Source organism: Nansenia antarctica (assembly GCF_963989245.1).
Source record: "Nansenia antarctica genome assembly, chromosome: 12".
Taxonomy (NCBI): Eukaryota; Metazoa; Chordata; class Actinopteri; order Argentiniformes; family Microstomatidae; genus Nansenia; species Nansenia antarctica.
The window spans coordinates 13,997,801-14,014,781 of record NC_137682.1 but is presented as its reverse complement, the minus strand read 5'-3'; the positions used below and the strand labels follow the sequence as shown (position 1 = coordinate 14,014,781).

Below are 16,981 nucleotides of genomic sequence, written 5' to 3'. Positions count from 1 at the left end.
TCCTGTTGGGACTTCTGGGTATCCTGTTCGAATGATATAAACAAGGATCATACAGTGATGTCATTTGTTTTGCCAAATTCATCTTCCAGTGAATAGAAAATGATTGAAGCCATTGAATGAAATGTCAACTCTGTCAAATCCTTCTTTATTCCATTTGAAGGTTCCCTCCTCCTTCTCCCCAATACACCACCTACACATATGTATATTGTAGTGTGTGTGTGTGTGTGTGTGTGTGTGTGTGTGTGTGTGTGTGTGTGTGTGTGTGCTTGTGACAGGGCTATAACCTTGGAGTCTGGTCATCTAAAGACAGAAGGGTGAATGGGGGAAGAAACATCATTTTGTCAGTAGGAGGAGCTAAGGGGAGAGTGGTGGATTAGGGAACCAATAGGAATGATGGTTTGGCCGGGTACATGTGTGGCAATAGGGTGGAACGGCTGTCAGCCTATTGGAAGGCTGCTTCCTACTTCTTGAAGAGGAGCGATTGCATTGCACATTTACATAATTTTACATTTTTGGAATTTAGCAGATGCCTTTATCCAAAGCAACTTAGAACAATTACATTTGACTAAGTAAGTGAATCATCTATTCACCAGTCATAGCAGGAAAAATAAATCTATGATTGGGCTAGGGGCCATTGGCAGTCGTAGTGCTGGAATAATTAATATTTATTTTCTTTAATTTTAACAGTAGAGAAACACTGTACAGGGGGGTAGAAGGGAAGTCGATGTCTCAGAACGAACCTCAAGTTGCACTTTCTGGTCACTTCCTGCTCAACCCTATTTCCTGGGAAAGTGTCTGTGACAGTGATTACCCAATCAATGAGTGCCGTTGAAAATTGGCTACATGGGGGTCCCCCATATAATCACACTTAATTTGGGGGGAGTGTGCGAGAGGAGGGTGGTTAACTAACTCTTATGCCCTCCACTCACTGTCATTGCTCTTGATGGCGTAGACGTCTATGGTGGGGTCAATCTCCCCAGGCGAGAGGAACTTGAGAATAGAGAGAGAGAGAGAGATATGAGAAGGACAGAATCAGTCTCCCCAATCTCCCACTCCCACATCGCCCCTTTACCTCCACGTCTTTCCTCAGCTTCTCCAGGTTGTCTTTGTAGGTGGGCAGCTTCTTGGTGGGGCAGTCCGGTGTGGATGGTGACCAGAGCTCAACCACAACCACAACCGCAAATCAGAACAGGATAGCGGAGAAGGCTAAAACCTGGAGGCCTGTTGAGCCGGTCTACCTCTGCTTCAGCCACAACCACAAAGCAACTGCAGAACAAGCCAGGCTGAAGAAGAAACACAGGGCCACAGGACTACGCGTTTACCTTCTTATAATAAGATGATCCTCGAACTAGCTCCTTCTAGATGGATCCCAACGTTCTCCAGCCGTGTATATCTGTAACCCAAAACAGTAGAAACAAGTATATATAGGATATCTATTCATGTTAGAGTCCCCTACCCCTCTGGCCCAACTGTCTGCAGTACCGGGTGTTGCCAGTGGAGGGCAGGTGTGTTATGTTTGTTAATGTGAGAGGGGAGGAGGTGTTGTCTGTGGCAGCGTTTCTCAACCTTTTTTCAGTCACGGCACCCTTCAAAAGTTGATAAAATCTCAAGGCACCCCAGTCTAAAATATAGCTATTCAAAAACGACACTGCATCACCCAGACAGCCACACACACACACACACACACACACACACACACACACACGCACACACACACACTCAGCGGCTATTGATACAAATAAAAGTTGTATTATTATTATTATTGAGAGAGAGAGAGGAGGGAGTGAAAAAGGCAAGTGTGCATCAAAGGCATCAGGCACGTAACCGTGCTGTATAAACATGACACAGTGACCGAACAAACGCGGGAATTTATGGAACACATTCATTTTCATATTCCCACATTTGATTGGAAACACCTATCCAGTCCATTCAACGTAAACACCGGGGATGCAGAGTTATTAAGCCAGAAAATGCGTCTCTCTCTCCCGCTGCGCGCATCCTTGTCTGGATGTATTAAATTCATTGCATGAAAACGAAACCGTGCGTTATTTCCCGAACTTTCCAACCCTGCTTAGCTTCCGAAGTCGGACGAGAGAATAATGTCACCGATCATCCATATAGAACAACCACCTCCACACGCTGCCGGCGAGCGAGACTGCCCTGCCCGATCGTACCCTTTTTCGGGAGCGGGGAACATAGGATAGGACCCTTTTACATGTCATTGATTTGCCTTCCAATTGTACAGTCAGACAGCAGGACCTTTGCTATCTCTTTTGCAGCTTGTGGGCCTAGCATGTTATTAACTATTGCTGTGCATGCTGGCAATATTACGGACTCGGCTATAGTGTGTGGCTTCTTCGCCTTAGCAATAATTTCGGCTACGAGGTAGCTAGCCTCCAACGCTTTATCAGAAACTTTGGCGCACTTCATCATTACCTGTTCTGGACGGCTATGGTGACTTTTCATCCGAACAAAATATTCAGCATCCTTGCTAGCTTGTGATGGATGATCTGTTGTCAGTTTGTCATGTTCCATGATTCTGCTTGTTCGCTTGTTCATTGCTCTCGAAAATGTCTTTGCGCGGTAAATGAAAAAACAATGCAGGCTAATTGCAGACACACTGACCTTACGCTGAACCCGGTATTGACATTGTGACATGGGAAAGGGGCGCGTGAGACAGATTTTGATGTATTGCATTTATTTATTTATTTATAGATTTATTCATTCATATGAACGTCAGAATATAGAATTATTTGACGGCACCCCTGAAGACGCCAGGCGGCGCCCCAGTGTGCCGCGGCACCCCGGTTGAGAAACGCTGGTCTGTGGAACGGAGGCTGTAGTGAGCAGGAAATGGGGCAACGGGCAGCAGCTCTGATGAGAGAAGCGTTTCTACGGCAGCAACACACAGCAGCATGGCGGCGACACTGGGTTGAGCATCTTCATCTTTGCAGCCTCGGAGGATAAACCGTTCTGTAAACCACTTAAAAATAAAAGAAAAATTGTGATACATTTTAAAAATTATTATTAGATAATTTTCAGATAGAATATGAGCATTTGATTCTGACTTTCAGTCTCTCTTGCTTGTGCAGACACGAGATGTTTTATCTTAATTAGAAGGTAGGCCAACTTTATGATGATGATGATGATGATGATTATTTAAGTCATGCATCTGAGAAAGTTCCAGCGCAGTAAGATGGACACCCCCTGTGCCTACCAGGTAACTGAGCACATTACCAACAAAACAACAACAGACGTGGAAATGTAATGTGTACTTCTGACCAGTATTTTCACACTTTGATAATGATGTATCAGCTTCATCCGAGTTGTAAGTATTGAAGAAAACGTTGAATCATTAATGTACACGAATTTACAATTTAATAGTGGTATTCTATTTTTACATTGTGTTCACTTAAGCTTTTTATCCAATTGTTAGAATTAACAGGCTTAACTGTTATTTATTTAAATGCTTGTAAATTCACAAAGACTGCTTGCAGTTCAGGGGAACATCAAATTGCATTCTACCGAACATACTTATGAAATGTTGTTAATTTGTTCATGTTTGTTTGTTCATAATATGCTTCATGTTGTATTTGGTGTCAACAGTTCGTTGGAGTATAATTTAGATACTTTTTTCTTATTTTTTCATTATTATTATTATTATTATAATATATTTTTTACATTGTTTCAATATTTGATTAACGCTGGATTGGAATGTTAAAGTCCAAGTTTAAAAGCTTTATTTTCCATTTAGGGAAAGATTGGGAAATGTCTCTTTAAATATGCAAATATACATTTTTTTTTCAGAATGGCCCTTTGCCCCTCACTGAGTCAGACCCAGCTGTAAGAAAATGAAGATCGGTCACACAGGAGGGCCACAGGAGGGCCAGAACAGCACGGCGCGCTCTGGACTGGAGAGCGACTCAGCCAGCGACAAAGCCAGCAGCCCTGCTGGTGTTCCCTCGACATCCTCGTCGCTGCCCAGCCCCAGCACCCCGGTGCAGTCCCCACACCCCCAGCACCCCGGTGAAGACTCAGTGGCGGCTGGTGCTAAACATTTTGGGTGGGGCACAGCAGTGTTTCCTCCAGGATTTTTCACATTAGTGGCGGGGGGTTCTGTTTTTTTCGCGTGCACGATTTTTTTCGCGTGCACGCGCACGTTTACCCGTACCTCCGCCGTTCTGTTCGTGGTGATTTTAGAGGCAATAGATTTTTAAAAAAGATATTATTACTAACACCAGAAGACAAGACATACAAACTGTGGTGAGCTACATTGCTTGTGTAACATTAGCTAGTAGCTATCCATTTTTCACTCATACATGGCCGGAAAAGTGAACAGAAATACAACGCTGACTTACGGTGGTATCTTGCGGCTGTCTTCACAAAGAGCTCCAGGATGCTTTCGCTTGAGGTGCTCGTTCATTGCAGATGTACTCCTGTGATAGGCCATTTCATTTCTGCACAGTTTACAGACCACCACATTGTTTTCTTTTTTTGTAAAAGCCGGAAATTGCAAAACGTCACGTTTGACGTCAGACTTAACAACCGGATATTCAGCCTAGAAATAGGCGGTGGGCCGAAGCTGTCTATTTGCTTTCGTTTGTGAAATGATCGATCTACAACTACAGAATAGTTGATTTGTTCATATAAGCTAAATCGTTTTTTTTGGAACATGTTTCTGTCTGTTGGTAGCCGATTTTCGATCGACGTTTTATGAAAAGTAAACTTACGATCCATAAGTTAACTCTTTGACTGCCAGCCATGTTCAGAGCGGAGAGCTCCACACTGCCAGACTTTTGGGGCATTTTCGCTGAACTTTGAAGACCCACCAAATATTGACTTTTCGGACTACATAAACATTGAACATATCTAGCAAAACTTTAGACTCTCTTCTTTCATCAGAAAAAGAAAGTTTGTTTCTAGCCTCTTTGAGTGTTTAGAAATCGGCCGTAGAACATAGGGTGGTTTCAGCAAAAACACCTGATTTTGACCAATAAACAGAGAAAACGAGCTTTTTCTGCAGAACTTTTTTTTTTTTTTTCTGCACTTTTTCTGTATCATCCGACTCTGAACTGTTTGAAGAGTCGCGCGATGGCCGCGCTGCTCCGCGATGCTCCGCAATGCTCCGCGCCGCAATGCTCCGCGCCGCGTTTGGCACATACCCTGATCCGTTTCGCCATTACTACAACCCACAGCAAGCCACTTCCTTCTCCAGGCTTTTATCGAACTACTGCCCCCATCTGGGACCGAAATACATTACACCCAAGGCTGAAATTCAATCGCTAGGTGTAGAACATGTCAATAACGCGATCCCCGCGATTTTTTTTTTTTTCTTCTATAAGACGCCAATTGGCTACTATGCCGCTAACCAATCAAAACCCGTTAAAGCGTCACCTGACTTGACGTCTGCCAATGATATTCCTTCAAAATACGTAAACAAGGAAGTAAACAACGTATTATCTGGAAAGACGAGAAGACTGAGTTGTTTCGGATAACTTTACTGTCAAGTAATGTTTCAGGTAAGATTTGCATGTCATACTAATTCATATCACATATTAATGAACACGTCCATGTCATGTTGTGTCAATACAAACATGTTCTAATATGCTATTTTAGTGAAAAATCCGACCTAACCTCACCCGCGATTGTGAAGCTAATTAATTAACAAGCTAGTTATCTAACTTTAAAGGGTACAACAGCTAATTTACCTATGTCAACTATGTCTATTCTCAATAATTTCAGTAATAATTGTGCCAAATTGGGACCAGTAACATTAACTTGTGTGTGAGTATGTTATATGTGTGTGCAAGCATGTTTTTGATTGTCAATCGTCTCACTTTTACGAGGTGAGCTGGTAAGACAAAACCCAGATTAAGTGTATCTTCACTTGCCTTGCCTATAATTGACGAGACTAGACAAAGATTCAAGTGTTAGAGAACATTTATAACACTAGTGTGTTTTCGCAGTGCAAACACAGACACATGTCTGTACATGGTAGGTTGTTAGATTTGCATGTGCATCTCCCTTTCACACATTTTGTTTTTTTGCAGGAGCAGTATACAAGCTCTAAAACTGCGACTGGGGCTGGGGCAAGTGACATCCAGTCAATCTCAAAGAAATCTCCCTCTATCTTCCAGCCATGGCTCATTGGCGGAGGGATGTCTGGCTGGCTCTCAAGGGACCTCCTGTATATGGCTGCCTGGTAGTTTGCCCGCTGAGTATGTTTGTGCAAGGCATCCTTATTTGGTGGTAGACTTCGGTCATTGCACTTCCCACTCTTAAACATTTGACACCTAGCTAAATGTACATCCCTACAGCCTTTGTGGTCGTAGAGGTCGCATGTAAATGCCTCAATTTCCTCATAAAGCTGTTGGCAGTTGAAAAGCTGTTCCCAACTTTTGGAAAGTAGCACAATGCTCTTTGTTGGACAGGAGTGTTTTTACGGCCTTCACTTTTCCATTGCCGTGCAGTGCACTTACTGTATCACAGCCGGTGAAACAGTGAAATCCAATTAGCGCATCAGAGACTTCATCTCCAAGATGGCTGTGTATTCTCTGTACGTGTATGGTGCGTTTGTTTGTCCCTTTCCCTGTGTGGAAGTACAGGTTTGCTCCTATTTCCTTACAGAAAGCGATAGCCAGTACAAACACATCTGTGTCAGGACTGCTGATCACAACATGTGAGCTATACTGTGAGGCATGTGCACAGTGAAGCAACAGCCGGGTGTCTGCCTCCTCCTGTATTGAGAACAGTGTGAGCAGTGCCAACCTCAAGTTCTGTGCCACTGCTGTTGACTCTGATCACATGACACTCAGACCCATTTTATTTAGGCTGAACGTAGTGGTAGTCTTTGAGCGGAGAAGTCTAGGCTTTGGTGGTGTATCATTTTCAGTTTGACCTGGGAGAGAGAGAGAGAGACATATGATACTCTATGCATTGTAATAGTAATGCTTCCAAAGTTATAGCCTAGTTTATTTACAACTCTCCTAATCTGTTTCCCCAGGTAACCCCAGATGCTCAGCCCTGGACTGCACTGCCATTGATGCCTTGTTCATATCTTGTTCATGTCATATCTTAGCTTGTTTATATCATATTGTTAATAATGTTCATGTCATATCTTAGCTTGTTTATATCATATTGTTAATAATGTTCATGTCATATCTTAGCGTGTTTATATCATATTGTTAATAATGTTCATGTCATATCTTAGCTTGTTTATATCATATTGTTAATAATGTTCATGTCATATCTTAGCTTGTTTATATCATATTGTTCTTATAAATAACTTATATTGCTATAAAACACACCTGCAGCCTCCTGTACTGATTTTTCCCTTCTCTTGCGGGCTCTTTCAATGTTTCGTATGTTGGCATACTGCATATAGCATTGTCTATGATAGCCAATATTAGCTGGCACATCTGGAATGTAACTGTCTACTACTTGGCTATATTTTTTTACAGCCCTTTCTGCAATTTGGCTTTCTGCAGTGTGAAGATTCACCCACTGTAGAGAACAATGTACAAATTTGGTCCAACTTGCATCTGAAAATGCTATAATATTGTCCGTTCGGTTTGTTAAATGCATACAACACTCCATCATTCATCACATCTCGTTATTTTCCCGCGGGGTTAACAGCCAGTGTTTACATTTCGGGGTCCTAATGAAGCCGTACTCGAATTCTGATTGGTTTATCAACTAGAGCGACCAGCGATGTGCCTGAGCAGACAGACTATTAAAAAATAAGTTTGTGAAAATCTCCGACATAAATACAGCTGAAAACAAATTGTTATAGACTTAAGAGAATTACTTAATATCATATGTAAGAGATCGTTTACTCTGTAGATGGAAAAAGATAAACTTCGCGATAAACGCATTCGGCCCACCACCTAAAATAGGAGACAGCCAATTGGAGCGCTGCTACAGCTCACGTGTAAGCGAAAAGTATTCGGCCTGGCATAGACTTGCATTGACCGGCGCCCCGACGCCTCCCTCTATGTATTTTAACAGTGAATTTTACACACACACAGATAAAATGTTTATTGTATTGGAGGATTTTTAATGAATGCTGATAGGCGCCGACAGAATATCAGCCGCATTTTGTGAATAAACAATGTTTATTTAAAAAAAAAAACTTTTCCAAATCAATAGGAAGTGAAGGTGGGGAACTAGGAAGTGAAGGTGGGGGCGGCGCCCCAGCGCCCTCTAATCGGCCAGCCGCCACTGGTGTGTTCAGCCAGCTGATCCTGTATCAGTTCGTTTTCCAGCACCCCGAATTTACAGAGGCTGGCTAGTCCCCTCAGATCAGCCACGTAATGGTGGATAGACTCACCCGTCTGCTGCCGACGTTGGCGAAACATTATCCGCCGGAGCATTACATTCTGTGGAGCAGCAAAATGTCCATTGAGCAGTGTCACACAGTCCGCGTATCTCGGAGCGGGTCCGAGAGTCTGAAAAATCCGCTGTCCCTCGCCGCCCAGTGAGTGAATCAGCAGGGCTTTTCTTCGTTGGTCACTAGCACCGGCCAACCCGGCGGCTACTATGAATGTCTCGAAGGACTCACACCAGCGAATCCACGGGACCGGTGGATCGCCAGGCAGGGCGAGGAACGGGGGAAGAGGTGAGAGTAGAGAATCCATAATCCTCGTCGCCAATGTTATGATCAATAACTGTCCGCACCTTGGATAACAGTCAACACTTTATTCGCTTCACACATCGCTCTGCTTGCACTCTAATGGTGCTTTTCCATCAGCAGCCCATGTCGGCCCAGTTCGGTTCGCGTCAGGTCGGCCCAGTTCGGTTTAGATCAGTTCTGGTTTTCCATTATACACAAACCGACCCGGACTAGTAGGAGGAGTAGACGATAGTAGGCGGAGTTACGCGTCACACGCAGCCTGGCAAAAAGCTTCCGGGTGTACACAGCAACAAGTGCTTTTTTTGGAGAGAAAGAGAAAGAGAGAGAGGAAGCTATGTACACATAATAAAGTCATGTTTTTTGAACCCTTAAAACCACTGCCTTCACTTGTCTGCTTTATGAACTGTAGTATCATCATCGGGAAACGCCGACAAGACGCGAATCTACCGGCATTTGACTCATGAGTGAACGGTGAAAATGGCTGGACAGCACAGCAGCAGCGGCCGGGTGAACTCCCGGTTCATCGAGTTTACGGTTAAAAGCATAACTTCTCGGGGTGTCAGCGCGGTGGTTAAGGGCTCAAAATGACCGTAGACAGATGGTGAAGTTAGCAAAGGAGTATTGTGTTTGTACCACCTCCACAGCCGGAGTTATTCACAGACAAAGACGGTGCATAATAGCGATTTTTGTGTTGTGCTTGTTGTAAATAAAAGTTCTATGATTCATTGAAATGACATTAAACTAAGATAATACGATGGTCAGCATAATTTTTCGAATCTTTATTAATAAGCTATTACAGAAACTGTAGTGACATTTTCCTAGAGTGAATGTGGTATTTCAAGATGGCAGTTAGTGAAGAAATAAATATGGACTTGGGATGACGATTTTCCATTGACCAATCAACGGTGTGCAGCGTCACACGTCACACGCAGCCTGGCAAAGAGACCCGGATATGAAATTGTAGACCCTGGGGTCGATGTGGAGCTAAAGAAGCGAGCTGACCTGGGACCGAACCGACCTGGGACGACTAATGGAAAAGGGGAACGAAGCGGGCTGACCCGGGTCAGCACCAGGTCAGCACCGTAGTGGAAAAGCCCCATAACAACACGTTTCAACCGGGGTTACCCCACTAACTTCCTGTGCCTCTTAAAGGCGCAGTCCCACAAACATAACAGGGAGGAGGGGGTCGGGTGTAGTGTGAGTACACACACACACACACACACACACACACACACACACACACACACACACACACACACACACACACACACACACACACACACACACACACACACACACACACACACACACACACACACACACACACACACACACACACACACACACACACACACACACACACACACACACACACACACACACACACACACACACACACACACACACACACACACACACACACACACACACACACACACACACACACACACACACACACACACACACACACACACACACACACACACACACACACACACACACACACACACACACACACACACACACACACACACACACACACACACACACACACACACACACACACACACACACACACACACACACACACACACACACACACACACACACACACACACACACACACACACACACACACACACACACACACACACACACACACACACACACACACACACACACACACACACACACACACACACACACACACACACACACACACACACACACACACACACACACACACACACACACACACACACACACACACACACACACACACACACACACACACACACACACACACACACACACAACTGACAGTGTAATTTATATTAGTCCATTTATACTATACAAATATACTCAAATAATTGTAATTGTGATGTGTCCTCTGTGTGTGTAGTGTCAGTCCCACTCTGACCACTAGATGGAGGAGTCTCTGACTATAAAGTCTTCAGGACTGTGTCAGTGTAGGTTTCTTCTAGCATTTAATATTCTAAGCCGATTTCGGTCTTGCCATATCATAATTTTCCACTGTGACAATAGTTAAATGTGACAATAGTTAAATGTGTTAGGCATGTTCCTATTGTATCAATTTAAGTTACCCTTATAATTAAGTGAGAACCACTGTGTCGTTTCACCGCGTGTCGTGATGAACAACCCTGCCAATAGGTGATCTGATACAACTTATGCGCCGCCAAGCGGTCATATTTGTGAATAGGGCAAAGGGGGACAAGTAGCCTATGGATAGGCATTACTAGGACAATTTGGTAATTTGCGCTGCTAAGGCTTATGTTCTTTTATTGTTGATAATAAGAGTATGCATATTTCCTATATGCCGCCATGGGTAATTTCTTTAAAAAAAAAATAAATAAAATAAAAACATAGTCAAAGATAAGAGGACGTTTTTCCTGCCGCCGACCGCATTTAATTTCACTTGTTGACAATGAACGGATTTTGAATACAATGCCATTTGCAACTTTTTCACCCCACTCCAATCGCCTGGTGAGCAATTAACAAGTCCAACAGTTTCGTTGGAAGAATGCAAACAGGTGGTCTACCCCCCCCCCCCCCTTTTTTTTTTTAGAAGGCGCATTAGCATTTGACAATGCGACCGGGGTTGTGAAATGGCCTCTCAGTGCGCAGACAAATTAAAATGCCCACTTGAGGTATTTATTCCGGTTTGACATGTTCCAAGAGTGGCTGAAATTGACGTTGCATGTAAATGATCTGATCTGATATGAGATGATTGCTCTCACATCTAAGTGTGAATCCTAGAGGCGCATTTCTCCAGGGTGCTAGTGTAACAGGGTTATAAATTATATTTAAGTTATAGGTTGAAGTTCATCAAAATCGTTTGCTTTTTATCATTTGGTAAAGTGTTTTGAATTGATTTACCCATGGCTGCATACGGTGTGTAGCGCCCCTAGTGGTGGGCGGACTGGCCGCATTGTTATGACGAAGGCAGCAAAGAGCGCCCCTTTCGTCTGTGTGAGCGGTGGGGATGGTAGGTATGCTCCAGTCCCCGTTTTATATTTCCTTTGATAAAGAGTTGCCACTAATATAAACCGAATGTATTATTTGAGATTAATGTTTACCATTGGTTTTTATGCCATTACTTTTGAGTTATGTTTTGTTTATTTGTATTTTATGGATGGATAAAGTTGTGAGCTAACTAGCTAACAGCTAGTTAGCTACTTTGCCAGCCAGTTAACGTGAGCTAATATGGCGGCAATGTGGCGTGTTCTGAATGTTTTGTTTTGCTGACATGCAGGGGTGAGAGCTGTTTTGTGCTGGAGCCTACCATCAATAATAACCATCATTTTGTTAATTGAATTTGAAACCGGATTGTGAGGGGTTACACTAGCAATAGCTTTCCAATGTAACAGAATGCAATGACATGTTCTGATTAATAGTCCTGTGGTGTTCGTTGCATGTAATGGACTTAACCAAGACTATTGTGTTATGGTTAAAACAATACATTGTCATAGCACTTAAGGATATTTAAATCGAGATTTTATTCAGAACAAAATTGCCACAGACTAATCTTTGTCTTCATGTATATTTTACTGGATTAAGCGTTGCCCCTGTAGTGTTTGTCTCAAATTAGAGATGATGATGATGATGATGCCATCTGCTGGCTCTGGTTGCACTAGCCAAAACCATACAGAACCTTTGAACTAAAGCAACAAACCCTTTTTCAGTCACCATTATTTGTTGTTGAGTATATTTTACGTGTGTGTGTAAATATATATGCCACATTTTCCACAGGAGAGGCTATAGACTTGATTGAAAACTGCTATATTAGAAATACCCACAATATTTTGTTATGTACAGTGATACTTTTTGAGGTCTTATCCATTTATGTTTTTTAATTGAATAATTCTTTATTGGAGAGTTTGTTTGTAATGTCTAGGTTGAGAAGTTTGATTTTAAATGATTAGGTAGGGACTTCGTTTGTTTAGAAATTGAGTTGTGACGTTAACCTCATATTTCCCTGTTAGTTTTTTTCATCAGGGATTCTACAAGATGGTCAAACTGAAGAGGATGGGAATGAGATGAAAAGGTTCAGGATGGATGAGACCAGGGTTTGCAACAAATGTTGTGCAGAATTCTTCAATGAGACAGAGTTTCTTGAACATCAGAACAACTGCACTAAAAGTCAGCATCTAGTCATAATGAAAGACTGCAATGGGAGTGAAGTGCCAGATGAGCTCTCCCAAGGCTCCCCTGGTGGCTATCCAAGTGACCACGAAGACGGCCTTTCCAGCAGTAATTCTCTATCGAAGGCCAATACAGCATCAACAGATAGGGTGGATGAAGAGGATTCCAATGGTGAAGAACCACCCAAACAAGAAAAGACTGAGATGTCTGCCAGCCCTGATATGAATTACCAGACGTCATCTAAGTGCCAAGATTCAAATGTCACCCTGGAGTCCATGGCTGCCACCAAAGTGGCTGTCACTCAGCATTCATCGAGTCGCAAGTCTCCACTCTCCCAGGACACATTGAGGGCCATCCCCATGATCCTGGAACAGCTGGTATGTCTCCAGCAGCAGCAGCTCCAGCAGATCCAACTCACTGAGCAGATCCGCATCCAAGTGGCCATGATGGCCCCCCAGAATCTCCACTTTGCCATAGGGGCTGCTGTGGACCCCCTAGAGGCTTTAGGTGCTCACCTCTCTCAGCAGCTCTCTGCCGCAGCAGCCCTCATTGGGAAAAGGACGGGCAGTCAGAGCCTCTCTATGGAGACCATGAAACAGGGTAAACTACCTCACCCCAATGGCATCCCCAACTCTATGACTGGGTCCATGCCCTCTGAAGGAGACATGTTAAAGGGACTCCCAGAGCTGGCTAGCCGCCTCCCAGCATTACTGCCTCAGTCCCCAGGGACCATGGCATTCCAAAGCCCCTTCACTGGTCTTCCATCAGGGGTGGATCCTTTGAAAAAAGTGAAGAGTAAGATCCCCAACATGATGCCAGACTCAAAAAACATGTCTGGTGACAACATGTACAAGCACAAGTGTAAGTACTGTGGGAAAACCTTTGGCAATGACAGCGCCCTCCAGATCCACTTGCGCTCCCACACTGACGAGAGGCCCTTTAAATGTAACATCTGTGGAAATCGCTTTACGACCAAGGTAAATCTCAAAGTGCATTTCCAGAGGCACCAGAAGTACCCGTTGAAGAAGTTCAGGATGAACCCACACCCTGTGCCAGAGCACCTCGACAACATTCCCACCAGCAGCGGCATCCCCTATGGCATGTCCATGCCCATAGAAGAATCCAACATGGTAGACATGAAGCCAATGCCTACCCTCCCCATCCCAGGTTTCCAACCATCACCGCAGCAGGGCTTCAAACCTTCATACGATGGCTTTGGGGGGGACTCGTTCTCCCATGGGCCCTCATCATCAGGAAACAGTGGTGCATCCATCTCCTCAAACATGTTTAACCATGAGATGGGGTCGGAACAGAACCAGGAGCCCAAAGACCTGATGGGAGCGCTCCATCACATGAATGGTAACTCAGAAATTGCTAAGCTACAGCAGATGGTGGATGGGCTGGAGAAGAGGACCAATGACCCCAACGAGTGCTACATCTGCCACAGAGTGCTCAGCTGCCAAAGCTCCCTCAGGATGCATTACCGCATGCACATGGGTGGTCAGATCCCCAACACCCCTCTTCCAGAGAGCCAGTATGAAGCCTCTGAGGAGATGGACTCTTCTCTGCCTGACGAGAAGTCAATGGAGGCCAACGATTTTGATGAGAGCATGGAAGATCAAGACACTGACACAGCTTCAGAAAGTGACGGAGCACCCAAGAAGTCCCCCTCAGCACCTGGGGAGCAGGATTACCAGAACGACCGCAGTCCAGCAATCTCCGACACTCTGTCCTTTCACTCCTCCTCCCCAGTGAACAGTCACATAGGCAGCAATCAGTCCAAGTCTCCTCTGTCTGCCATGCATGAGGATTTTGCCCGGAATGGGCAAAGACCAGATTCTGACTGTGGCAGCCAGGATGCCAATGAGTCTAGCGGAGCTCTGGACTTGACTGCTCCCAGTTTCACCCCAAGATTAATCAAAGAAGAACCTGGCCTGCCTTTCACCAATGGCGAATATTGTGAGTGTGTAACCTTTTTTAATTAATCTAAATTACAAACGCATTACATAAAACATTATTGAAATCGCCTCATCAATTCAATTCAATTCAAATTCAAAGATACTTTATTTATGGCTAGGTGAATTGAGTTTGATTATTCATTTGGAATATTGTACAAAAAAATAATAATAAAATAAATTCCCCCCTCAACAGCTCCCAGCCATATGCCTTTCATGAGGGTCCCCCCGAGTCTGGTCAAGCTGGAAATGCAGATTCCTCCAGAGAGCCCCCTGGGTGCCCATGGCCTGTATAGCTCCCAGATGGCCCAGGGGATGGGAGGGCAGCCCCCTAGCTCCAGTGCACAGCGCAGATCCACCAAGCAGCACCTGTGTAATGCTTGTGGCAAGAACTTCTCCTCTCCTAGTGCCCTGCGGGACCATGAGCGCACTCACACAGGGGAGAAGCCCTTTGTCTGCACCATCTGTGGCAGGGCCTTCAACATCAAGGGAAACCTCAAGGTAAAGCAGAATATCATAGAGGGAAACTATTATTGTCTAGCCTGGAAGTATTGTTTCCCGTTATGTGGCTGATGTAAAAAAAGAAGCATTTAAAATACTTTTTAATTAGTAGTAGAATTGAATAATGGACTATGGTCCTTCCATGTGATGTACAGTATGTGTTTTTGCTATTGCTTGTAAGTCAACATTCACTTTTAGTGCATGATTTCGTAAACAAGCCATTTCTATTCCTGATGAAAGTTTGAATATGTGTTTTATTTTTTTCTAGAAGCATGTTGGAACTCATATGTGGAACAATAGGCGTGGCCAGCGTCTCTCCTTGGATGATCCATTGGATTTATGTCTTTATTGGTACTAGCCACTTGATCTTTATCGGGCACAATCAATACTTTTCAAGCGTAGAACTCTCAGTGGATATAATGGTGCAGCTCATACTTTTGCTATCCTTTGAATAACTCACCCCTTAAATAAATGTTCTCATAGTTTTTTTTATTTATTATAACTTGATATAACTACTGTAGTTGTATTAACTGTTTTGTTATTTTCCTAATATGCGGGTATTTTTGTGTGAATCCTTTTAGTCTTGTATCCAGAAGTTGAATGTATGGCTTACTTGAAACTGCTTTAAAATTCAGAATGTCTCCCTGATGACACATACTTTGAAGGATTTTGTCTAGCATTAGAAAAGCTTCAGGGTATGGTCGATATAATAGACACAATTGTTTTAGTGTTTATGATAACCACACTGTTGTTTATCCTTTTTCCTCTGTACATGACTGACCTACTGTTCTCCTAATTGTGTGACATGACTTTTTATAAAATTGTACAGTTTTGTAATGGTGAATGTTGTTGGCATGTTGCCTCAGAGGGAAGTTTTTTGATAATTCAAAATGATTGGAAGATTCTCTGAGGCGCTCGATTGAAAGAAATACCCTTCAGGTGTCATGTCCTTTCCTTAAATGCAGGCTGGCTTGCTCAGTCATGCATTTTGGATGTCATGGTTATTTCCTAACTGGATTTCACATGAAGATAGTTTGTCTTCTCTCTAAAACAAAAACCTCATGCGAAGTGCCTAGCCTGAAATGTTGCTATTGTCCTTTTTTAAAGCACCACAAGATTGTAATGAAGGTTGTCTGTATGTGTTTGACTGATACTATATTGTTCCCATGTATCATTGCATTGTTTCTGGATTTATTTTTTCCTCAATTCTTATTTACGAAGATCTGTTAAACATGTTCTTTCTGCTCCCAATATTCCCTTTATGTAGAGCTTCTAGGTATTTTGGTGGGTTGTGTTCTGAAGGCTATAAAATGCTGAATGCTCTCAATCATGCCTGCACTTTATATTTCTTTTTTTTGGTAAGCTATGATATTCTACAGTTCCATTTGAAACCAGTCATCTCAACGTTGTTATTGTGATGTTTATATTAGAGAGGGCACATCAGCTTTTCTTTCCCAGTTTCTTTTACTTAAGACGTTGAAATATTCACTGCAGAATTTGACTCTACTTCTCTCAGTTATGTTCAAACTTAAGATGAAATCTCAAATCCCTGTTAAGGTTGACAGTTCGACTTTGAAATAAAAGTTTTTCTCTACATTCTTAAATTGTTATAGCTTATTAACTTTGTTATTTATGTTGCGTACAATGCCAATGCTTTTGGGGGCAAATCTCTACCTCATTTAGATATTATTATTTCCCCCCCCCCCTCTCAATGGTCTGTACATTATCT

The 16,981-nt window shown here is 43.3% G+C and overlaps 1 protein-coding gene across 1 annotated transcript; it reads left to right on the top strand.

Moving 5' to 3' along the window:
• Positions 1-3,851: 3,851 nt before the first annotated feature.
• LOC308168881 (sal-like protein 4) lies at positions 3,852-15,610 on the top strand (the record flags this gene model as incomplete). The annotated part of the gene is made up of 4 exons (XM_080543524.1): positions 3,852-4,047; positions 12,650-14,755; positions 14,948-15,252; positions 15,521-15,610. The coding sequence occupies 4 exons, from the start codon at positions 3,852-3,854 to the stop codon at positions 15,608-15,610; spliced, it is 2,697 nt and encodes an 898-aa protein (XP_080399650.1).
• Positions 15,611-16,981: the final 1,371 nt, after the last annotated feature.